Below are 26260 nucleotides of genomic sequence, written 5' to 3' on the forward strand. Positions count from 1 at the left end.
CAATGGGGAAGATAATGGCTGCCTGAGCAACGTCTCCGAGCAGGCGCTGGGCTAGAGGCGGGTCTCAACCAGCGACTCATCGGAGGCGGGCTTGAGAGCAGGGCAGGGGAGGTGCACAGGAGCCTCGGCGGCGGCGGCCGAACCGACAGAGTCGGACCCGACACTAAAACCGAGTAAGTGAAGCCTTGGGAAACCTCTTGAGAAATGGATGGAGCGTGAGAGGAAGACAGCGGAGCTGCGGCCGCCGCGTTCTCTCAAAATGGCCTGAGTGTCGCGTCGTGGCGGACGCTCAGCGCCGCCTCCGGACCCCAAGGCGCTGATTGCTGCGGGGGGCTCCGTGGCGTAGTCGCCGCTGCCATTTTAGTTGGGCGTATAGTCACAGTCTCTTGAAGAAGGGGAAGGAGGTGGGTAGTACTTCCTCCCCGTGGCGGTGCAAGCTAAAGCCAAGGTCCTCTACAATCTTAAGAATTTGGGGGAGGCGATTTATGAGTGTTGTCCTCCGGCATGAGAATCTTTGATCGTCTTAGGGTTTTTTCTCTTTGGTTCTCTGGAGGCTTACCTCGCTTCCTTACCCCTCTTTTACATGGCGGGCTTGGGCTTGGGAAAAGGGAAAAAAAATCAGGCTGCTCTAAGTCAGTTGCAGGGAACTCTTGGGCCTTTAGATTTCTCAGGATTTGCAGAACCCCACTTCGAGCCCTTCTGCTGGGCACTATCAATTAGACGCCCCCTGGGGCCACGATGACATCTTCCCTGAGGATCTGGGGCAACTGGTTTACCCCCTTACTCGATAACCCTGGCATAGTATTTGCCAGATACCACTGCAAGAATCCCCCGAAAAGGCAGGGAAAAGCTGTTGCGTGTTTGTTGTTTTCCCTGGGTAAGGGTGGGAATTGGGCCAAAACATTTTAAACTTAATTTCCTTCAATCCGGCAACAACCCAACCCCTCCCCCCTCAAAAAGAAAAGCCTAAGGGTCTCGGCTTCTGCGGGCGGTACCTGCCACGTACGCCATAGCTTTAGTAACTAGTATTAACCGGTTGGGCTTCTGCTTCCTGAATACTCAGTCCCTTTTTCCCTTATGCTGATTAATTTCAAGATGGAGGAGACAGCCACGTTCCTTCCCTAGACAGTTACCCTGTACTTATTCCACAGGTTAGTCCGGGAATTTGAGGTCTAGCAATCTTGTTATTTAGGTCATTCTTTTCGTTTAGGGGCAAGAGGAAGCATTTATATGAGGTTGTCATCCACCATTTGCAAGGTCTAACAGTAATTTTTTGCTGCAAATAAGGAGCCCCCATTTCCTGAATCAGAATTAACCGCTGTCGCTTTGGATCATTGAAGGGAGGAAGAAATAAATGTACTACTAGTCGTTTCTACTACTAGAATCATTTACTTGATTCTTCGTGATTAAAGACAAAATTACCCCAAGCACCCCCATCAGGTACCTTATGTCCCTACTGGATGACTTGAGACCAGGCAGCCCAATTATAGCCCCCCCCCAAATCAGTTTTCTAAATTATAAAGTACCCAGGAAGACCAATCCAAATACTTTTTAAACTATGATTTCAAGAGACTGTTACACTGAACAATTTTCATTCTTTAGCCTAAATGTCCTGAGCTTTCATACTTTAGTTTCTGCCATAGGCTCCTGTAATGTGCCAAATAAGTACTTGAAAGTAACCATCAGAATCTGAAAATATTACTGGTCTAAGGAAAGGCCTATTTTAAGCAAGCTTATATTAAAAGGTAGATTGGCTTTCAGCCTTTAAAGGAAATCTTATATCTAACACAAGATTGCTGGTTTTCTCTGACCTTCTCAATCTCCCCAAATAATCCTAATAGTAATACTAAATTAGGTTGGGTTATGGGGTAACTTAAAATATATAGGATGTGTTTTTTTTAGGATGTGTCTATTTCAAAGAAAATGTCTATCTTATGAAAGAGGAAGAATAATGGATTCTTTTTTTTTCTAGAGCAGAGAGTGAAGAAAACTAAAATCCAGTTTATTGTATTACAATACTATGTCATAACAGTCAGGTAATTTATTTTTTGTTGCGTCTCCTGATGATTTATGTGTAGAATGCATGTTTAAAAATATTTATTCTGTTTTGCAGGCCCTGTAATTGGATGGGCTCATTTGATATATGTTTATTGGTGCTGGGCATTCTTCATGATGAAAATGGGTTTTTCATTGGGAATTCAAAGGGTAGTGTGTCTGAGTAGCTAGAACTCACTAGTGTTTTGTCTGTGAATTTTCTTCTTTTAAAATAATATCTGAAGTTTACCAATACCTATATAGAACAGAAAGAACAAAGTAGAAATTTGCTGCCTTAAATCATTGTTGGAATGGGATGGGTCTAAATAAATAGTGTTTCAATGTTCATTGAATAACTAAATGAAACATCAGTTGAGTGTCTTACAGGAATATAATCTTACATTGGTTTGGGTGGTGGTCAACTTTTTTCCTTCAAGGTCCAAAAAATCATAATTGATATATGATACTATAATATTAACTCCTTTCATTACCATCATTGTTAAGGTAACCACATAATTTATTGCCCTAGCCAGGTTGCTTTTAAGAGCAAAAGGGACATTATTAGTAATTATGCCTGGACAACAGGTGCAAGCCTGGATTGCCCTAGGCAAACTGGGATGGAATTAGCTTAAATTCATAACTAATTTGCATTGAATGTGTATGTTCTGTGTCCTTTGTTTTTACATGCATGACTTTGTAATCCTCATAGCAAAGCCTCATGAGGATATTAACTATTTTACAGAGGTAATCGAAACTGAAAAGAGGTTAAGCAATTTGTCCTCAATTAAATATCTAATAAATGGTAGAGCCCCCATTTTAACCCAGGTCTCTTTGAACCTGGAGTCACTAAAGTTTTATACCTCTAGACTTAATTGCTCTCTAATTAGTTTGGAGATGGAAAGAAAATGAAAGCTTGTTATAAAAGAAATCTATAGGTTAGATCATTTCAAAAACTTTTGTTCCCACTTAAAGGGAATCTGCTTTATGAAGTAGGTGAGACTTTTAGCAATTACCCCATCCCCCTTTTTTTATGTCCTGGTTCCTGTTTCAGCTATTACTGCTTGTGATATAATTTGATAACAATTTAAAATCAGAAATGGTTTTAAGAAATAGCTTAATGAAATGATCTGGAAATGTTAGGCTGGTTGTATATGTTCTTTCAGGTTAGTGAAGATGTTGTGAGGCCTTAAATAATATAGTAGGTCAGATGGGACATCTGCATCTGTGGAATTATAATGTGTGTATTACTTTTTCCATAGACCTAGTAGATTGTGAAATAGAGCAAATCACTCACCAGCCTCTTGTCCCTTGATTTACCATAGGGTGGATAACAAATTAGAAAGTGAAAATTCCTCTCTCAAATCCAGATTGATGAGGTGCTAGAATTTTGGGCCACTGCGTAGGACATGTTTTTCTTTTGTAAGTTTACTTCCTTAACACCTCTGTATAACACAAAGATTTCCAAAACCTTATGGGCCATCGACTTCAGAAAGTATTCGTTTATATAATCCCTTGACATTTTGATAACCAGTGTAAGAAGGCAATAATGCTTGTGTCTATTTTTTCCTTCATTATTTTTTCCCAACCTTGAAAATGGAAATTTCCTAGATAATCAGTTTATTTTTCCTGTCATCAATTGAGATGTTTTTTAAATATGAAAATATTGGCAATTTTGAACAATTCAGGAATATATGAACTTATGGTTTTATTTCTGAAATATATAGTTGATCTTCTTGTTGTAGATTTTCTGACCCAAGATTTTTGTTCATTAGTACACTACTACATATGTGTGAGACAAATATCTATAGACAGTTTGTGGTATGTATATCAATTTGTGCACCTTTTGCAATGATTTCATGACTCCAGGTTGGGCTGCCATTATAACATTTGCATGGTGATGAACATGATACTTTGTTGGGGGGCGGGTATTTGTGTTGGGTGTTTTTAACTTTATAATGAAAAATGGTCTCTTTCCTCTCACTCTCCACTTAATTAAAAGCTGTAGGGAGAAGGAAGTTAACTCTTAATTATAATTTTAATTTTCTTACTGGCCAAATTTCCCATTAGTGTCAATTATATCCAAGGTGACTAACTATATTAATTTATCCAAGCTGGAACAGTTTTGAGAGTGAAAGAGGGCCATATTAATAATTACTGTGGGACAACAGGTGTAGATTGCTACTCTTCTGGATAAACTGGGGATATATGGTCACTATGGTCATCGTTTGTATGTCAGAACACTGGTTCAGGAAGCACAGTTGTCAGCATGTTTCATTCGGTAACACAAAATTGTTTCCCTCAAATGATATAACCGTCATTTGTGTACATAATATTTTCTTTTTTGGTCAAGGGATTTTTAATTTTAAAAACTTTCTTCACTTTTTAAAAAGTTAGATGTAAAACTTATGTTTTTAAAGATAGTATCTTAAAGATAGTTCTTAAAGATAGTTATCGATTAACACCAAAACTGTCAGTAGTCAATGATTTTACATTACTTTTTTATGAACACATGAACATTTTGGTGTTTTGAGTCATTTTTTGACTTGTTGGGGATAATAAGGCAGAATTGAGTTTGTGTGGATAAGACCAAATTCCAATTTAGTGATGTAGCTCAATAATAACATGGAATGAGTAATCGAAGATTAAATTTACTGTCTAAAGTACTTGAGTGAATAGAAATGTCATCATGATGGTTTATTAACTAACTTGTTCCTGTGAACTGGCAGCATTTGGTTTGATCTCTGTCCTCTGATTTGTTGTCATTCTTATTAATACTCTTTCAATTTAACTGTTGTAGAGGGTTGTAATAGAACTGTTTGTGAGCTGCACATCAGTAGACTTCCTGCCAAGAGATTTAGACCCATGAGGGACACTTCTGAATCCTTTTTTTTTTTCTGCTGTCTTTTTCAAGTGGTAAAGATAAAAGAATATAAATGAGGCTGAAGTAACATTGCCATGCAGATAATATTTTGTAATCTTGTATTGCTATAATAGTATCAATAGTGGTAGAGTCCTTGGTAGCATCCTCTGATAGGCCAGTATTGGAAATAATCAACAAATTGTGTGGGTGATGACAGGTATCATGTATTAGGTAAAGGCAGTGAAACATCAATCCTGTCCTGTTTTTCAAAGAGGGGTGCTTTATATTTCTGTTGAAAAAAGTAAGATAGTCACAAAAAGGAGATAGAAGTGCCTGAGTGAAGTGGTAGGGAGAAAAGCACAGCGTTTTAGGCTGATAGCCTAGTTACTCATGTTGTTTCTTAAGCCTTATTTTTCTGACTTATTACTGTAATGTGACCTGGGTTATATTTTATTCATAGTCACAGATTCATAGAACTGGCAGGTACCTTATGGATGGTTTTAATCCAGCTCTCTTAATATTGATGAAGATCCTGAGGCACAAGAGGTTAAGTGAATTGGCCAAATTAACATAACTGGTTAATATTACAGCTGAGACTAGAACCCACTATCTCCTACTTTCTCCTTTTCACAGAACGGAATTCCACCCTTCCACTGATAGAATAAAAAAGCTGTTTGATTGTTAATCATCTTTTGTCTATTACAAATGCTATAAAATTTTAATTACACATTCTGTATATGTAAATTCTCAATACTTTTGGTGACTACATATACAATAGTACTTTATATCCTGACCTCAAATTCAGTGGTTCTTTGTGATTTAACTTTAAAAAAAAAAACTGCGTTAAATATTTTTCATTTTGGTGATGGTATTATTGAACTATTTTCTTTATTGACGAGGATTGCATGTCATCACTTTTCATTTATTTCTGAGGTTCTTAATGAAGCTCTGTTGCAAACAGAATGATGCTTGTTCTTTTTCAGTATGACACATTTTTATGTTGATACTATGATTTTTTTTAATTGGCATGTTCTGCTTTAGAACACTATTGAGTCTGGAGCTTGTATGAACACAAAAGATGAAATGCTCAAGGTGCTCTGGTAATTAGTTGATATTAGGTTACCTTGATTACTCCCTCCCACTGTACCTTTTTGTTTTTAAGAAGAGATTATATCTCACAGACTTAATAGATGTGGCTTCTTTTTAAATTGATATTCACACAAGCATTTGGATTTCAGGATTCAGTTTTGTAAAGTCTTTTGTTTAACAGTATATTTTTGGTGCCTAAAGTCTCCTTCATTGGGTACTGTGATGCAGTATATCTATTGAATATAATATGTATGTATTTAGCACCAGGAGTAACCCATTAGTATGAACAATATGTTTTAAGTGACTTTTCACCCTGACATAAGAAAATTACATTCTTTAAAGATTGGAGAACATAGGAAAATTAAATGAAAAACTTTTAACAGTGGTCAGAAACATAGTGATCTGCATACTTGTATTAATATATAAGAAATGGAAATCACTAAGATAGTGCTTTAAAATACTCAAGGTGAATAAAATCTGCTTTAAATTCTCTAATTACAGAATAAACCTCAGGTTTAGTTTTCTTGCTGGCTTTTCTTTCCTGGAATTGAATTTACCTGACACAAACATTCATTGACCAAACGAATAGTTTTTGAAATGACTGGGCAAAATTTATAATTCGGCTGCTCATTTCCAGGAATGGATTTGGATATATTGGCACACAGTACTCTGGAAGAAATAAGGTTAATAAAATATGCTACTTTTTGTTTTTAAAACAAAAGTACTAAAAGTTGGCTTACTTAAAAATAAGTCCTACTTGCTTCATACTGCTTATAAAAGGTGTTTTGTTGCTTTGGAAGTTTTCATACCAAGAGTGAACATGGTATAAAAAGCTCATAGTGAGGTTGAATACTTTAGACATGCCTGTTGGGATTGAAGGAATGTTTTTTAAAGTATATAGTTTTGCAACATTATTGGGAGTCAGTTGTTGATGTAGTGAAAACTTGACTGGATTTGGAATTAGGAGGCTTGTATTTAATTACTGACTCTTTCCACTTACCAGCTACATGGCATTTGGTAAATCACTTTCTCACTCTATACCTGTTGTCTGTAAAGTAGAGGTGATTATTCCTACTTCATAGGATTGTTGTGAGGATTAAGTCAAATATAAGTGAAAGGGTTGTGTCAATACATGGTAGTGGGTATTGCTTATAATAAGGGAGAGACCTAAGTGACTTAACAATTACATATTTGTTCTCTTAAATTGTTTTATTGGTAAGCTTTTCAAAAAATATTTAAGTTTAAAAGTGGGTGATGCTAATCATATATTTACTCCAAAATTTCTGACTTATGCACATGAATATTGTAACTGAGAATAAGATAACTAAATAGATTTAAGATGTTCTCTTTTATGTTGATAGAAGGAGCCCAAGAGTGTGGGAGGATTCTTCTTTCCTCTTACTAGTTAAACTGGAAGTGTACCACAGTGTTCACTATAGAGTAGAATCTAGAGACCCATTTTGGCAACATAATTCTTTATTAAAATTTGACACCAAAATGGAGAGAGATCTGTATTTGATCATTTGAATTGTGGTGTCTGGCATCTTTAGTGTGCTTTAACCTTTAAAATGTTCATTTTCACTTACGAGTGGTAATGTTACATCTACCAGGGTCTGAACCTGTGGTTTAGATTTACTATATTTTCTCACTTTATTCTGCTTGGGTAATAAAGGGACTGCTTAAAATAAGATCAGGTTCATGGATGTGTGTGTGTGTGTGTGTGTGTGTGTGTGTGTGTGTGTGTGTGTGTTTAAGATCATTTTACAAGGCATTTGAGAGCATTGCTTATATTCAGGATTTCCTTTTTTCTCCAGAATGTAATTACCTCTTGTCCAGGGGAACTCTGCAGGTGTAACGGTCATAACTCACCCATTAAATGTCCCTAAAGTGTAGAAGTGTCTTGTCAGTGCTGAAATCTCTTGACCCCCATGCCCAGCCTAGGGGAAATGCAGAGTAAATCAGAAAGAAGGCAGAAGTAGGGAAAGAAGTCAGAGTTTTCTCTCCCTGTCCCCTAATCAACTACAAGAAATAAACTTCTCCTTCAGTGGACACCTGTACCTTAGCAAAAACATTGTGTGTTCTGTTTAATGAAGCCTTGCTGGTTTGGTCGCAGTTTTGAAATAAAAATAAGTGTGTTACAAGGGATGTCATGTGGGGAAATTATTTTCCTTGATTTTCTCTGGTGTATATTGGGAGGAGGGAAAAGGAGAGCAGGATATGATTATGGAAGTAAGAGTAATTTGGATGATCATGTGTTGCTTTGTGAGTGTGTCCCATTGTTAAAGTGTTAAATTTAAAGATAAAATTAAACCAAGATAAAGATTCTTGCATGGAATAAACTAACCTCTAAGCTCACCAGGAAAGAGCTGTTTAGGATTCAACAGTCCCTAAAATCACAGTGTCAGTAGGGTTTTGAATAGAGGTGTAATGTTTTGTCTCTAGTTTCCATGTAGGAAATGATAGAAATTCTAAAAAGGTCAAGAATGAAATCTTGATGATTGGTGAGCATAGGAAAGAATTCTCTATTCCATGTATATTGGTAGAATATTAACATTACTATTTTATTTTAGAAAAACATAAAGAGGATGTATAAATAGTGGGTGTGTAGAGCACGAACAATATATTGGGAACACTTTGAAATTCGTTGCATATGTGGGATTTCTCTACCTTACAAGCAAATTCTTTCAAATTGCACTGTCCAGTGTGGTAGCTACTCAGCACATGTGGCTACCTGACACTCGAAATGTCACTGGTGTAAGTGTATTACTGAACTTTCAATTTTCTTTAATTTTAACTAAGTTAAATTAAAACTGAAGCAGTGTAAAATATTTTCTCATTAAACACAACTTCGTTGTTTTGGTAGGACTGCATTTTACTTTAACCATTGAAAATTTAGTATCTAGCTTGAGATGTGCTGTGAATGCAAAATACCAGATTTCAAACACTTGGTATTAACAAAAAAGAATGTGAAACATCTCACTAATTTTTTATAGTGATAACATGTTGAAATGGTATTTTGGTTATGTTGGGTAAGTAAGATTATGAAGAATATTTCAAACTATAAAAGACCACGTAAGGCATGAAGTGCCACTCTAGTGGCACAAACGCTGTGTGCAGCAATGGATGAAAAAATTGCTAGCTGAGATAGTAATAGTTTCTTAGGAGGTAAGATTTCATTTCATTTCATCTTAAAGGATGAGTGAAATGGGGAGAGACTAAGAAGCGGCTGAGGGAACAGTGTTAGTGGAAGTGTGAAGGTAGTAAAGTACAAGGTATGTTGCAGGGCAGGGATGCAGCAACTTAAATGGATTTGTCTTATCAAAGTGTTATAACAAAATTGTGGCAGTGGAATACGTAGCTTAATAGGACCCTAAGCCCAGAATAGAAAACTAAGAGATTTCCCCATCCTTAATGACATGTTAATCCAAAGGGTCTTTTGAAGTCCATCTGTTCAAACTCCTACCTAGTAAGCAATCTCCTCTTAATATCCACCAGAATTCTGCTTGAATATTTTGAGAGAATGGGTAGTTTGCTTGCTTCAAGAGGCTGGTTACATCTCCACTTTAGAATAGTTTCATTGTTAGACCATTGTATCAAAAGAAAGAAATATGTGCTCCCATAGTTCTTCAACTGTTAGCCCTAGTTTGATTCTGTGGTTCTCCCTTTCATGTTATAACTCTAAATATTTGAAAATGTAAATCACGCCCGTTTTTAGTTTTGTCTTCATGCAAGTCTTCGTCTTCTCCGGGTAATTCAGCCATTTTCTTTATGGTGTTCCCTGACTTGTCATTTTGGTCATTCTAGATCTGAACAACAGGTTGCCTTGGGTCTGTTACCTCTTTTATTTGAACACTGTGGTCTATGAACACAGTATGAGACTATCTTAGGTGTCTTAGCTAGGTCAAACAGGTTTTTTATTGAGCTTTTTGTTAACTGAAAACTTGAGGTCTTCATGTGAACTACTCTTTTCACAAGAGTAGGTTTCCTCCCTACTCTGTACTCTTCGTATAGGTTATTTTAATTTGATAATCCTTCATAAAGTGTTCAGGGTAGCACATATACCATCACTTTTGTTGATTTCAGCTCATCCTCACAAGCCACTGAAAATTCAAAATATTACTTATCATATACATACATCTTCATTACTAACTCCCAACTCTGAATTGGTTAGATTTGGTTGGCATGTCTTTGACATGGTTCTTATTTAAATACTGAAGACAGGATTCTTTGCAGGTTGACATTGCTCTGTAACCTTTGAGGGTGAATCTGTTAAGCTGTATTGTCATCAAGCTCTTTGCTACTCAGACTGTGATTCTAGGATCAGCAGCAGCAGCATTTGGAGGCTTATTTAAAATGCAGGTTCTCCGGCCCCACCCCAAATCCACTGAATCAGAATCTGTATTTTAACAGGATTTCCAGGTGATCTGTTTGTATGCTGAAGTTTGAGAAGCGCTAATCTAGGCTACATTTCTCCATGATGATAAATAAGGATGTAAAACCTTCTCAGACTCTGTACAGAAATCAACCCAGACTAGTCAGCAGTGTAATTCTGACGTTCCTATTAAAGAGGTTCTCAAACCTAACTGTTCAATAGAATTACCTGTGGAATTTTTAAAATATTGCTATCTGGCCAACCCCAGAGAAAGCTTCCCAGGTGATTCTAATGTACAAGCCAAGGTTGAGAACCATCCCTATGGAAAGCAAATAAGGTTAATTTGGCAGTGAACCCCACTGCTGGTAAACATATTTTTCTTCTCCGTGTTTGCAATATACCTGATAGTCTATTCCAAAATTTCCCTCTAGGTTTCTGGTCAGATTCTGCTGTGCTACAGTTTATAGACTTCACTTTTTATTTGAAGGTTAGATAATTTCTAAATCTAGTGTTTTTATCATCTCTCCTATTCTCTGCGATTTCTCAGAGATTATCATTAGAAGTTTTGCAGTTCGGTCTCTTGATTCTCTCTTGAGAAGTTTGTTTTTTCCACTGCTTCCAGTTGGAAGGTGGTTCTCCTTGTTGAATAAAATAGGAACAAAACAGAAGTTGAGTGCCTCTACCTTCCGTCCTCTGTTAATATACCAACTCCCCCACCACTCAGTATAAGACTCCTTTCTTGTTTCAGATTCCGTTTTTCAAAGCCATTTTAAAAATCTTCCATATTTTTGCAAGTTTCTGTTCCATATGGGCTTTAACCTCCCCGATGCTGTTCTTAAGACTTTGTGACATTCCCTCCCTGATGCTGTTCTTAAGACTTTGTGACATTCTTAGAACAGTCCTTGGTATGTGAGTTTTCTGTTATCTTTGGTTCATATCCTTCAAATGTCAGAACTTACCAGACATTTTTGTCTTTGAAGATTTATGTTTTAAAAGCCTTTCAACCATACTGAGTTACACTTTTTTTATAAATTATTTTTAGAACTATTTACTGATCCTCCACAAGTGGACTTTGTCCTAACTTTCATGTTAACTTTCAGAATATTAGGTGCTTAAGTACATTAACAAATATCACTGGTGGTTTTCTTTGGTTTGAAGAGTTATGGCTGAAGTGTCTTTTTCCTTTGTGCTTTCCTGTATTTTTTTAAGTTAGCTGCTTAACTATTACCAACACCAAATTGTGTTCCTTAGCTACATATGGAAAATTTTGACTTCCTTTTGTTTTTTGTTTGTTTTTTTTTCCATTTCCTGGCCTATATGACTTTAAGCTGTTGATTTCCAGTCTTAAAGTTTAAAGTTATAAAAACCAGACAGGTAGAGAAGCTGCTTCTTTTATTATTATTATTATCTGAAAGAGAGTTTGGTTTTATTTTCCTCTTTAGTACTGAATTGTGAATATCCAGATATTTCATGTATTGTATTTGGGATTGAATCTTAGTACTGATATAGATTACCTCTTCCACAAGTCAGGTTTTCATATTTTTGTGGAATTAACTTTTATATTTTCAGTGTGAACTTAAGGTCAATCTGGTGTTAGAAGGAAAAAAGTTAGAGGATGACTTTTTTTTTTTTTGTTTGGAGTCTTATTTTAGATTGCTTACTTACTACTGTTGTTTTTCATTAGAGTGGTTAATTGAAAGTAGTAGAAAAGCCAGGTAGTAATGTGTTTTTTGGCTTTGCTGATCAAAAAGCAAAATTGAGCATATTTTGTAGTTATTTATATAAAAAGAGAGAAGCCCAAATTTCCACAAAGTTTTTCTTGGTAAAACTCAAAATATAATAATAATGGAGTAGTATTCTGTAATATGGGTCTGATAACAGGAAGAGTGGCATTCTTTTTTGGAGGGACATTTTGCTTAATCAGAGCTAAACATATTACTTATCAAAATTATTTGCAGATGTTCATCTAGTGTTACTGACTTTAAATGAGATTTTCCTTATTTAATTTTTGAAAATGTCTTTTCACACATACAGGTACAAGAAAACCTAGGAGATACTGCAGGTTCAATTCCAGACTAACATAACAAAGCAAATATCACAAATATAACAAAGCAAATAAACCAGGTCAAATGAATTTTTTGGTTTCCCAGTGCATATAAGGGTTATATTTACAGTGTAGTCAGTTAAGTTTGCAATAAATAGCATTATGTCTAAAAAATGATGTGCATACCTTAATTTCAAATGCTTTGTTGCTTAAAAATGCTATCCATCATCTGAGCGTTTCAGTGAGTTGTAATCTTTTTGCTGGTGGAGAGAGGGTCTTGCCTCCTTGATTTTGCTGCAGCTTCTACATCAGCATTTGCTGCTTCACCTTGCAGTTTTATATTAGGAAACCTCATGAACTACCTTTCAAACTTTTCTCATGCAGCTTCCTTACCTCTCTCAGCCTTCATAGAATGAAAAGTTTTAGGGCCTTATTCTTGATTAGGCTTTGGCTTGAGGGAATATTGGGGCTGGTTTGATCTTCTATCCAGACCACTGAAACTTTCCATACCAGCAATAAGGCTGTTACCCTTTCTTATCATTCGTGCATTCACTGGAATAGCACTTTTAGTTTCCTTCAAGAACTCTTCCTTTGCATCCACAATTTGGCTGTTTGGCACAAGAGGGCTAGCTTTTGGCTTATTGTGGCTTTTGACATGCCTTCCTCACTAAGCTTAATCATTTTGCTAGCTTTTGATTTAAAGTGAGAGATGTGTGATTCTTCCTTTCATTTGTATACATAGAGGTCATTGTAGGGTTTAATTAATTGGCCTAATTTCAGTATTGTGTCTCAGGGAATAGGGAAGCCCAGGAAAAGGGGGAGAGATGGGGAACAGGTGGTTGGAGCAGTTAGAACACACACATTTATCTCTTTAGTTTGCTATCTTACATGGGCATGGTGCATGGCACCCCACAGCAAATGTAATAATACAGATCACCACAGCAAATGTAATAATAAGGAAAAGTTTGAAATATTGCAAGAATCACCAAAATGTGAGACAGAGACATAAACTTAGCTAATGCTGCTAGAAAAATTAGCACCAATAGACTTGCTCCACTCAGGATTGCCAGAAACCTTTCAATTTATTTAAAAAAAAAAACCAGTATCTGTGAAGTTCAATAAAACACGGTATCCCTATATTGCTATCTAATCAGTACACAAGCATAGAATTTTAATGAAGCATATTTATCCCTTACAGAAGGCATTTATAGAATTCATTTGATATTTACCTTTCAGCATATCATTACACGGCAGAATTATCACTTTCAGTTGAAGGTTAGGTGGAAGCTCCTCAGATGCAGTTAAAGGGATTTTGAAATAAGGAAATTTTCTTTGTACTTGCAATGAGGTCCAAAAAATGCTTCCGGTACTGTAATTTGTGCTCAGAAAATAAATCTGTTACAAATACGTAGGGGAATGGAACTGTTGTTTCTTTGATAGTGTGTGTAAAGCAGCTTAACATTGTGATTCCAGTGTTAGTTGTTGTTGAAATGATCTTACTGCATTATAAGTTTTGCATATAAGTGCTGTTCTGCCTTATAATTTTAGGTTGAATTCATTAAAACACATTAGGAAGTCTACAGCAATAGCTAATTTCTCAAGCCATTCATCATTTGGTAATAGTGATTGAAGTTGGTTCTTCTCATTCAGAAAAAAAATTCAGTCTTGGACTTGAGTACAATGAATTACACTATAACTTTACCAAGGCTAAGCCATCAAATTAACAAGGAGTAGGGCAAGTTAGGAAATTCAGCTTCTATTTCTGACAGAAATTCAAGAGAACTGGTGATGTTTAAGTCCACAGTAATGAAGTTCACTGGTAACAATACTGGTTCAGTAATACGTTAGATTCACATAGTTTCTGCAAACTACCTGCTGATGAATAATATAATGAATAACCATAGACTTTAAATACCTTACATTTTCACAAGCTTTATAAATTTGTCCAACTTGTCTTTAGCTGCTGTACATATATATTTACCACCATTTCAGTTGTAACACATCTTAGCAGATTTCACTTTAAGCTGTGCTCAATTAATGTTTTCTCAACTTTTTTGAAATAGTTGGGGCACCTCGGTGGCACAGTCAGTTAAGCCTCTGACTCTTGATCACAGCTCAGGTCATGATCTCATGGGTTAGTGAGTTTGAGCCCTGCATCGAGCTCTGCGTTGATGCTGTGGAGCCTGCTTGGGATTCTGTCTCTCCTTCTCTCTCCCCCTCCCCCACTTGTGCACATGCTCTTTCTCTCTCAAAATAAAATAAACTTAAAAAAAATAGGATCACCTGTAGTTGCTCCATGCAGACTATTCATAGAGGCTACTTCTGTAGTTACTTCAAACTTCTTGAGTAATCAATACTTGACTCCTTGAATAAACAACTGAATAGTATCAATTACATTTGTCGACTCATCAAGAGCCAAGAAAACTCACTCAGAATCATTTGCTGTCTCATTTTTCAATTGATTATGACATGTCCCAATATCCTTGAATTTTTGAGCAGCTACTCTCACAAAAAGCCAATCATCTTGGGGTGCCTGGGTGGCTCAGTCAGTTAAGCATCCAACTTCGACTCAGATCATGATCTCACGGTCGGTGAGTTTGAGCCCCACATCAGGCTCTGTGCTGACTACTCAGAGCCTGGAGCCTGCTTTGGATTCTGTGTCCCCTCTTTCTCTGCCCCTCCCCCACTCACATGCATGCTCTCAAAAATAAATAAACATTAAAAAATAAAAAAACAAAGCTAATCATCTTAAACAGGTTTATTTTCTCTGACACATTTCTTTAGCTTCTGCAATGAAGCACAGTTTAATTAACTCCCCATTATAAACAGCTTTTCTTGATTTAGCCAACAAACCACTTGGAAACTTACTTTGGTTGAAGTTTCATTTTTTTATTGTGAGAAAATATTTTGTGATGAGAGTGTTCTTTTTAAATTTTCCAATTTTTTGGACTGTAGCTCTTCTGTGAATTGGGAATATCGTGATGGTTGCTTAGTCTGATAGTATGAACGTGTATTTTATTTTAGCACAGTTAAAGAGTGCCATTGCATAATAAACTCAGTCTTTTCCATCTCACAACAAAATCCATATTCCACTATGCCTTTGAGGTTGACAAAGTGCACTTTTACTTCATTTGACATGATAAGTATGAACTGGTAATTTTTTAAAATGTCACAGTTCTGGTGATATGTATGACACTTGAAATTCTGTCAGGTTACATCACTGCAGTTTATAAGGTGCAGATCATCACCAATGCAAAGTGATGAGAGTGCCACATCAGGTCGCTCATCTCTATTCAGCTCTGCCATTACAGCACAAAAGCAGCCACAAACAATACGTAAATGAATGTGTATGACTGTATTCCAACGAAACTTGATGAACACCGAAATTTGAATTGCATATACTTTTTGTGTATCACAAAACATTATCTCCCTTTTGTAAAAACAGTCTTTAAAAGTGTAAAAAAAAATCATTCTTTGATCTCAAGGAAAAAAATAGGCGCCAGGGCTGGTTTTCATAGTTTGCTTACTCCTGACCTACTTTTTTCCTAGTATAACAGTCCTTTTTGGGAGTTTTTCTTTGATGAAATTTTATTCATATGATGTCTGAAAATTCACATCTTGACCTGCATTCTGGATTTTCACATAATTTAAAGTGTTCTGCAGAACACATGGTAACTTTTGTTTTCAAGATTGATCTCCTTTCTCCTTGTAGATAATTTTCCACTTGTTCATCAAGATGGAAAGCTCAGATTCTAACGATAAAGGAAGTGGTGATCAGTCTGCAGCACAGCGCAGAAGTCAGATGGACCGATTGGATCGGGAAGAAGCTTTCTATCAATTTGTAAATAACCTGAGTGAAGAAGATTATAGACTTATGAGAGATAACAATTTGCTAGGCACCCCAGGTATGCGATGTGTGAAGATTACTGGTCTTTTAAAAAAAAAAATCTTATTATAAAAATCTGTTTCTGCAGCCATTATGATGTATGATTTTTAAAATTTTTTTAATGTTTGTTTATTTTTGAGAGAGACAAAGTGCAAGTGGGAGAGAATTGAAAGCAGGTTTCATGCTCTGAGCTGTCAGCACAGAGCCTAATGTGGGGCTCGAACTCACGATCTGTGAGATCATGACCTGAGCCAAGGTCGGACCCTTAACCGACTGAGCCACCCAGGTGCCCCATGAAGTGTGATTTTAATACAAGGGATACAGAATGACATTTATTGCTGTACTTATTGCCTAATTCTGTTCACTTGTATTTGGAATTATCCTCTATCACATCTTTTAATTATGAATTATACTATGAATTTATAGCAAGCTGAATTGAAAAGACTGGAACTGAACAATATTTTTGTTTTTAGTTAGCTTTATTTAACCTACAAGACATAAGTCTGAGTGTGGAAGAGCTAATGGGAATGTTAGTTCCTAGGACAGACTTCCTTTTTTGTCATCTCTGATTCCCAGATTATTTTCTAATCATAATCCTCCAAAGCTGGCCTTGGGTAAAATTGTTAATTCAGAACTTCGTGCTTGGTTATTCTCTTTTGCCCAATTAGGTCCCATTTGATCCTAATTAAAACTCATTATCTCTAGTCCTCCTCATATCTATTTAATTCTTTTTAAAAATTTTTTTAATGTTTTTACTTTTGAGAGAAAGAGTGCAAGCAGGGGAGGGGCAGAGAGGGAGACACAGAATTAGAAGCAGGCTCCAGGCTCCGAGCTGTCAGCACAGAGCCCATTGTGGGGCTCATACTCAAGAACTATGAGATCGTGACCTGAGCCAAAGTCGGACGCTTAACCGACTGAGCCACCCAGGCGCCCCTCTATTTAATTCTACTAACTTTTGAGTTAGTGTTTAAATTTTAAAAGGTAAGGTGTTAGTTAGCATGCCTCTTATGAGAAGGAGTGTGTTTTGAGCCAACAGAACCAGACTTGAATCAGAATGCCTAAGTTGGTATTCTGGCCCTGCCATTTATTGATACATCAGTCTCTCACTTAGTCTCAGTTTCCTTGTTTTAAAATGCAGATAATAATGTCTACTTCCCAGAGTTACAGTTTTAAAGAATGAGCTGTTATATGCCAAAGCATTTAGTAAACTGGAAAGAAACTTATATAAGTTTTAATGTCATGCTCCCATACCCAGGTTCCTACTCCTTGGTTTTCATCTCAGTTTTTGTAATTTGGCAAACATTTTTAAACTATTTTCAGGTGAAAGTACTGAGGAAGAGTTGCTGAGAAGACTACAACAAATTAAAGAGGGTCCACCACCACAAAACTCAGATGAAAATAGAGGTATATTTTGCTTTGGAGGGTGGGTAGAGGATTAAATAGATAAGGAACTTCAGTAAATGTCAGCCAGAGATTACCCAGAAATGGAACAAATTAATTTAGTGCTAAGTAATTGTTAATAAAAAGAGAATTGGCAATTTCTTGATATTTGGTGAGAATGTCAACATGTTTTTTTCTGCTTCACCTTTAGGTTGTTTGTATTAATTGAGACATAGTGAGAAATGGCTTATTTAAATGTGATATTTTTTCTTGATTTTTTTACCTCCATCGAAATTTCTTCCCTCCTACTGAATTATTTTTTCCTTATAAACATGTGAGTTATCCACCAGCAGAAAGAAGTGGCTATATTCTCTAACCTAGTAGCTATCAACAGGTTATAATTCCCACCCCCACCCCCCGCCACCCCCCAGGGGACATTGGCAATATCTGGAGACGTTTTTTGGTTGTTGTCACAACAAGCTGGGGATTTCTACTAGTAGCTAGTGGGTAGAGGCCAGGGATGCTTCTAAACATCTTTACATCCTAAAATTCACGACAACACAGCCCCCAGAACAAAGAATTATCTGGCTCAAAATGGAAATAGTGCCAGTGTTGAGAAATCCTGCTTTTATGTTTTAAATAGGATTGTAGGGAATTTGGCTATCTAACATAAGAGGCTATGATAACAGTTTGGTTCTTGAGCATGCCATTACATGTACTATGCCAGATTCAGACTATTCATTTGTTCTGGTCTCCAGTTTCATGTTAATTTAAGCTCTTGGTAATATGAAGAAGTACTCAATACTTTTAAACCAGTAAACACCATTTATATTTTTGCAACGGCTGCAGCAGTCTTGTGTTTTAAAAGACCTATATATCAAAAGCATTTAAGTCAGTATCCTAGAAGAAATACTGTAAACTAATGAAAATTTGAGAGAAATGTACTTTGCACTAAAGCAGTAGCCCTGTACCTTAACTGGCATTTGTCTTGTTTGATTACATTAGTGTTTTGACAGTGGACTGAAAAAATGTCTTCTATATATGAAGTATTGAAAATAGACTTCCTACAGATTCCCTTTAAAAAACATTCTCTAAATTTCTCTAGGATTAGCTTGTTCTCTTGAAACGAAGTTAAAACATTCCTGTCTTTACTTTGCAAATCTACACAGTATAGCTTACAAATGTCTGTAAATGTGACATCCATTAGGAATCTTTCTTTTTTCTCTAACGCAGAGTTTCAGAGCATTATTATATGATTGTCCTAATTTTAGTAGTTCCTTTTTCTCCCTCACCCCTCCCTTTTTTAAAAACAGGTGGAGACTCTTCAGATGATGTGTCTAATGGTGACTCTATAATAGACTGGCTTAACTCTGTCAGACAAACTGGAAATACAACAAGAAGTGGGCAAAGAGGAAACCAATCTTGGAGAGCAGTGAGCCGGACTAATCCAAACAGTGGTGATTTCAGATTCAGTTTAGAGATCAATGTTAACCGTAATAATGGGAGCCAAAATCCAGAGAATGAAAATGAGCCATCTGCAAGACGTTCTGGTGGAGAAAATACAGACAACAACAGCCAAAGGCAAGTGGAAAATCCACGATCTGAATCAACATCTGCAAGGCCTTCCAGATCAGAACGAAATTCAACTGAAGCATTAACGGGAGAAGTCGCACCTACCAGAGGTCAGAGAAGGGCAAGAAGCAGGAGCCCAGACCATCGGAGAACCCGAGCAAGAGCTGAACGAAGTAGGTCGCCTCTGCATCCAATGAGTGAAATTCCGCGAAGATCTCATCATAGTATCTCATCTCAGACTTTTGAGCATCCTTTGGTAAATGAGACTGAGGGAAGTTCTAGAACCCGGCACCATGTGACATTGAGACAACAAATAAGTGGACCTGACTTGCTAAGTAGAGGTCTTTTTGCAGCTTCAGGAACCAGAAATGCTTCACAAGGAGCAGGTTCTTCAGACACAACCAGCAGTGGTGAATCTACAGGATCAGGACAGAGACCTCCAACCATAGTCCTTGATCTTCAAGTAAGAAGAGTTCGTCCTGGAGAGTATCGGCAGAGAGATAGCATAGCTAGCAGAACTCGGTCAAGGTCTCAGACTCCAAACAACACTGTCACTTATGAAAGTGAACGAGGAGGTTTTAGGCGTACGTTTTCACGTTCCGAACGGGCAGGTGTGAGAACCTATGTCAGTACCATCAGAATTCCGATTCGTAGAATCTTAAATACTGGTTTAAGTGAAACTACATCTGTTGCAATTCAGACCATGTTAAGGCAGATAATGACAGGTTTTGGTGAGTTAAGCTACTTTATGTATAGTGATAGTGATTCAGAGCCTAGTGGCTCAGTCTCGAGTCGAAATGTGGAAAGGGCAGAGTCACGGAATGGAAGAGGGGGTTCTGGTGGTAGTAGCAGTTCTGGTTCCAGTTCCAGTTCTAGTTCCAGTTCTAGTTCCAGTTCTAGTTCCAGTCCTAGTTCCAGTTCCAGTGGTGAAAGTTCAGAGACTAGCTCAGAGGTGTTTGAAGGCAGTAATGAAGGAAGCTCATCATCAGGCTCATCAGGTGCCAGGCGAGAGGGTCGGCACAGGGCCCCAGTAACATTTGATGAAAGTGGCTCTTTGCCCTTCCTTAGTCTGGCTCAGTTTTTCCTCTTAAATGAGGATGATGATGACCAACCTAGAGGACTCACCAAAGAACAGATTGACAACTTGGCAATGAGAAGTTTTGGTGAAAACGATGCATTAAAAACCTGTAGTGTTTGCATTACAGAATATACAGAAGGCAACAAACTTCGTAAACTACCTTGTTCCCATGAGTACCATGTCCACTGCATCGATCGCTGGTTATCTGAGAATTCTACTTGTCCTATTTGTCGCAGAGCAGTCTTAGCTTCTGGTAACAGAGAAAGTGTTGTGTAATTAAGGTCTGAACTCTCAGCTATGTAGCTGGTATAGTGATGGGCAAACAGGAATCACTTGCTTTATGCCCACTTTTTGGGTGGTGCTTAAATGTAAAGTAGCAACCTGAATTGAGTCATTGCTTTCTGAATGCATCATTGTCCTTTTTCCAATTTCTGTTCCAGAATAAAAGGAAATATTTAAAAAGCAATGTTTTAGGACATAAAAATCTGATTTCAGTACCAGTAATTGCTATTACTGGTGATTCATCATCTACATTTATCAGTTTTGCCTTTGTTATCTTAAAAGATCAGCCTTAGCAATGACTCTTTATCTGTTTCTCATTGATCTTTGATCTTTAACGTTTCCCATGCCATAGGAGAGAGGGGCAAAGGAAATTCCCAGTTTAGACTAAGTTACAGTACATGTATAATAAGTGATTGCTTAAAGCTTTGCCATTCCCAGTTATTAGTTGGCACAAATTCAGCTACATGCTGAATGTCATTTGTTCACCTTTCAGATGAGGTGATATTGGACGTCAGTGTAAATAACACTAAGGTTAGGATCTTCTAAATGTATAACTGTCTCCTAAGCCCATCACTGTGGCACACTGTAGAGTGAGCTTATAGTTTAATTGAGATATTTATCTTGTGGAAATATTAAAAAAAGCCTATGCTTGTGTAAGTGAAAAAATCACATTCATTTGTTTAAAAATGTAAAGCTATTTTGTAGAGGCTCAGTACTTTTCCAATGCACTGTTGTATTAATGCATTAAAAATTGTAAAGTACCATGCTTAGAAATGAAAAAACTGCTTTTTGTGAGCCAACATAGTAAAAAACACACCAAACAAAGTACAAAGCTGCTTTTGTAAGTGTGTAGATGTCAAGAGCAGAACATATCTATAGTATTTATAATGTATGTGAACAGCTACTGTGACATGCAGAGGAAAGGACGGAGTGCAGAATTGTACTGCGTTGAAGATAACCAATGGAAATTTTGTACTTTAACTTGGATTTAGGCAGGAAATGAAAGATAGGAGGAGTAAAGAAAACTGCTCTGAAGAATTTAAAATTTTTATGAAGACAGTAACCATATAGATGTGAACTGGTTTCACATGGTGAGATCCTTGACACAGTATTTTAATTGAGCTGATGAAATAGATTTAACAACTTTGGTAGAGTTTTGGTTTAAAGAAAACAAACTACTACCACCTAGCACAAGTTTACATTGATGTTTCTACAAGTCTGCTCCTCAAAAAAAAAAAAAGGTGGAGGAAAGAGACTATAAACCACTTTTAGCATAAAAATTAAAGTTGGTACAGAGGTGTGTACTCTGTAAGAAAGTCTCCAATTTGCATTATTTTCGAGATTTGTCTTTTAAGGTACCAGGCCACACTTTCTAATATTTCATTACTATCTAACACACACTTAACATCTCATATTTAAAGACCAATTGAAGAATTAAGGGATATTTGTCCTTTGTTGAAAGTTGGGTTATTTGAAATTCAAATTTTTCATTGTACTGCTCATATTTGAAGATGAGGCTGCCAACTCAAAATCAATGGCACATGCATTTTTGTGTTGTTTCCTTAGTAATAAGATTAGGTTTATGAAAAACCCCAGTACTCTTGCCAAATTTCTCTTTTGAGACCAGTTTTGGTTAGGTTTAGTCTGACTGTGGAGGACTTGTTTGTTTATCTGGGAAAAGATAGTGGACCCAAAGAGGAATTGAACACATCCTTGGTCTTTAAAGTGACAACTATCCACGCATAGTCAGATACTCTACAAAATAAACAAGTCTGCTTCAGGAATTATCTGGCTACCTTATCTGTTATCAACTTGTCTGTAAAGGTTATTTCAAAGCTCATTCTTTTATATTTTCCTCCAGCTTTCAATCCTACCTAAGTATCAAGGTAATTAACTTGTAAATATGGTAGTTGTTTACTAAGGATATGTACTGCTCTTGCAAGGAAATAATGTCCAAACAAAGCTTCACTTATTTTTTTTAATATAAGCAGATTTCACTGTTTATGGCGCTTATGTAATACATTTTATCTTTTTAAAAAAATTGTCCATGTAAAAGTCAGGATTCCTTTATATTTGTGAGCCTCCTTGTCTCTTTTCCCAAGGGTGTAATCTACGGTTTTCAGATCTGCAGGGTAGTCCCAATTGGCTAAAAACAAACCCATTTTCCTCTTGGTTTGAAATGTCCCATTATAAGGGTGTTTATTTTAAATAGTTTAAAAACAACTACAGCACATTCTAAGCATAAAAGTTATTGACAACAGGTACCTCCCTAACCTCCCAAGATGTATTACTCATTTGTGACATATTAAAGTAAGAGGTAACTCATGCAGAATGCTGGTTATGAATGTAGATATTGAAGCTATTCATAAACACTGGAAATAGGATTTTAAGTTTTTAGCCTTCAGTAGAATGCACATATTGGACATGTGCATGTGGACACCTTTTTCAGTAGCACTCATTAATTTCCATTGGATTGTGTAGAATGGATACAAATATTTTAGTGAAATTTGCTACCTTTTTTTTTTTTTTTAAAGGCCCATGACTATACTTATTGGTGTTGTGGACCTTGGAAGACAAGGTCATTTGTAGGTGTCAGATGTACAATGGAGAACAAGAGTCTTTTTTCCCCACCAGCATCCAAAACACCTATTCTCTTGAGGGAACATTTTCTTGCTAAAGACTGCATTTCATTTTGTATCTTTGCACTTTTTCTTTATTACAAAAGGTTCTGTGTTGAAGACCTAGTTTGAACTTCATGCAGTAATAGGAACAAGAAAAAACAATGTTGGGAAATAACGTTCAGAGCATAGGGAAAAATACTAAAAACTGAGTTTTCTTGAGTATTTCAGATATTTTTAAAAATTCACTTACTGGTATGAAGTGTTTGAGGTGTTATGTTGTTTAACTCCAAGCAGCTGACAAGGTTGAGATTTATTATTACTAAAACCAAAATTGAGCAAGTTAGGTTTTGAAGTGTGCAGACTTTATCTATAGCAACACTAGAAGATGAGCCATATTGTTAATTTGGAATATTTGCTCTAAAAAGAACACATTAGTTACACCTCAGTGGTGTTAATGGTTAATGGAGGTGGGGATTGAGAGAAGTGTTCACATTAGTGTTGGGAGTATAGGAAATAATTAATTGTAAAGTTAACAAAAAAAGTTTAGTACCAGGATTGTGTGTGTGTGTGTGTGTGTGTGTGTGTGTGTGTGTGTGTGATGTACACACACACACACACAATCCCTATAAACATGATTGTTGAGTTTATCCAAACTTTAAGATTAGGAAACTGCTTAGCTATAAGTGTTACCTCAAGTAATTTTTTTTCCTTTGGGAAAACATGTCCTTTCTGTGCCAAGTGTTCTCTCCTAGTGTCAGTGTCTCAAATTGTATTTATGAAGGGTTATCACTCAATATGCTTTTTTATTTAACCACCTGCTTCTCAAGTGTCTATGACCTGAAATGGGTCAAGCATCAGTCGTGACTTTCAGTCATTTCCCAAAATACCCATGCGATAGGGAGGTTAATGTTGCAAAATGACTCTCACAAGGCCATTTTTACAGCTTGCTAGAATACAGTGGCACCTTGTGGTGGTTGTTGATACTTTCCTTTTAAAAACGGAGGGTATTCCCCTCCACCCCTTTTTATTCTCCTTTGTTCTTTTGTGAACAAAAAATATAATCTTCCTTGAGTTTTTAAGTTTTACTTTACTGGCTTCCCTATCAAATGTATGGTCAATATTAAGTACACAGAAGCCATGTTTGCAGGGCACTTTTTTCTTTTCTTGTCTTATGAGACTGTTGATTGCTATTTTCTAAAGTATTCTGTACCTTAGTGATGAAAGAGGTGGATAAGGCACATATGAAAGTGTTGGGCGTTGTTTCCCCCCCTTATCTATAGTACAATTGTTCACTATGTTTAATATTCAATAACAGTGTTGTAATTCAATGAGTTAACTGGTAAATTGTACACTTTTGAAAAACACTTGAAGACGTAAATCAAAAATAACATGCTTCATTTGGAAAGTTAAAAGTGCAAGGTCCGAGGAATGAGTGTTTCACTTATTTTTAAATTGGATTTTTAATTAGCAACTAAGAAACAGCTACGAGTTAAGTACTTGCCCTTTAAAATTTTTAGCATCTTGAAATTGAGTTCTTAACTGGAACACTTCTAAAATACTGTAATATTCCCAATAGGTGAGTGATTTCGCTTTAGTAACTCCATCTTGTACTTACAATAACAGTGTAGGATAGAGCTGGTACTCAAGTGTTGGAACTCTCGAGATAAAAACAGTTTTTATCAGTTTCCATTTCTGTATAGGTGTTTTAATTCAAATTTGAAGCAAATGAACACACTCTCCAACACTCTCAAATACAATTACAGTGAGATATTTGGCTTTGATTAGGATTTGTTTACTACTAAAGGGCGACAAGCTGCTTTATAGTCACTTGGATTGAACCATACCTTAAATACATGCAATGAAAGTGAACCCCACCATACCACTGTGCCTGGTTATTTCAGGGTTCCTCTCAGTTCCTCATCTTGCAGATTTATTCCAATACCAACGTATGGTTGAACCAGTTGCCCAGCCTTAAACTCTATTTAGTGGCCCTCTGCTAACATTCTTTGAACTGATTAATTTGTGTTTGAACTGTCAGATGTTTGGATTTTACCTCTTGTTAGCTCCATTTGTCCCTGGTGCTGCTTTTAAAGATATAGGGCCATGTGATCAGGTATCAGGTTGAGTAGGTACGCAGTTGGCCTGGTTATGTATCTGTGCCTGTTTTATCTTCTCCCATGAAGAGCTGCTTTGGTATAGATGTTTACTTGGATTCATATATAAAGAACTAACTAGGCAGCAGTCTTAGAAAGCTTTCTGAAGCCAAAAGAACCTGAAGGGATTTGGAGGGGGAATAGTAACAAAAGCTGCCTTTATGTCTTTGAACATGAAGCACATAAATGTATGTTCTGTAAAGACTAAAGTGATTGTTATACCAGGGCTTCCTGACCTCTGGGAGAGATTTTGAAAAAAGCAGAAAGGAGCACAAAGTGAAGTGAATTTGGTTGGCTTGCTTTATCGGTTTCTCATTTTCTTTCAATTTTAAATCTTAACATAACACCCTTCTCCAATATCTATCCAGAAGACTCCTGGTTGGGAAGCCCTGTATTAAATTTTGAGAATGTACCCAGTTTCCTTTTTTTTTTTTTTTTGTACAGTGCTTTACACCTGCTAAAAAATAACTTGTTTAATGCAAAACAAGACCTTGAAAGGTCAGTCATATTAAAGCTGGTTTGATTATTAATAGTTATCTTTTAGGAAGAAGCTTTTTCCCTATGTAAGATGTCATACTGCAGATTTAAAATATAGACTATCAATAAAATGCATGAAGTGATCATTTGTGCTTGATCATCTCTTGGGTTTTTCTTTAAAAAGGGGAATCTGATAAATCTAATAAAGGTTTTGTTGCATCAAACCAATGTCACATAGACTTGATTTTTAGAATCAAGTGAAATTCCTTAGCACAACCTTGATTTTAATTTTCCTCACTTCCATGAGTTTGAGTAGGTACTGGTTTATGGGATATGACCTCCATTTTATGTTGTGTAGTTTTAATGGCTTTATCCTTTATCTTCAAGTGGTAAAATAAAAGATTAAAGTGTA

The 26260-nt window shown here is 36.5% G+C and overlaps 1 protein-coding gene across 2 annotated transcripts; it reads left to right on the forward strand.

Moving 5' to 3' along the window:
* Positions 1 to 25992, forward strand: RLIM (ring finger protein, LIM domain interacting). 2 transcript variants are annotated; one of them, XM_081793042.1, is made up of 5 exons: positions 1 to 173; positions 1973 to 2036; positions 16112 to 16304; positions 17606 to 17689; positions 18979 to 25992. In XM_081793042.1, exons 3-5 carry the CDS (start codon positions 16136 to 16138, stop codon positions 20589 to 20591), a joined length of 1866 nt encoding a protein of 621 aa, XP_081649168.1. In that variant the 5' UTR covers positions 1 to 173; positions 1973 to 2036; positions 16112 to 16135; the 3' UTR covers positions 20592 to 25992. The 2 variants fall into 2 exon arrangements, with proteins under 2 accessions (XP_081649168.1, XP_081649167.1); XM_081793041.1 differs by lacking the exon at positions 1973 to 2036 and having other exon boundaries at positions 2 to 173.
* The last annotated feature ends 268 nt before the right edge of the window (positions 25993 to 26260 follow it).

The sequence above is a fragment of the Panthera onca genome, chromosome X (assembly GCF_046562875.1).
Source record: "Panthera onca isolate mPanOnc1 chromosome X, mPanOnc1 haplotype 2, whole genome shotgun sequence".
NCBI classification, from domain to species: Eukaryota; Metazoa; Chordata; class Mammalia; order Carnivora; family Felidae; genus Panthera; species Panthera onca.

Bases quoted from the DNA above. Each gene is read 5' to 3' on its own strand.
- RLIM (XM_081793042.1), top strand. From the start codon at position 16,136: ATGGAAAGCTCAGATTCTAACGATAAAGGAAGTGGTGATCAGTCTGCA. The intron at 16,305-17,605 runs GTATGCGATGTG...AACTATTTTCAG, and splicing joins CAATTTGCTAGGCACCCCAG to GTGAAAGTACTGAGGAAGAG. The intron at 17,690-18,978 runs GTATATTTTGCT...TTTTAAAAACAG, and splicing joins AAACTCAGATGAAAATAGAG to GTGGAGACTCTTCAGATGAT.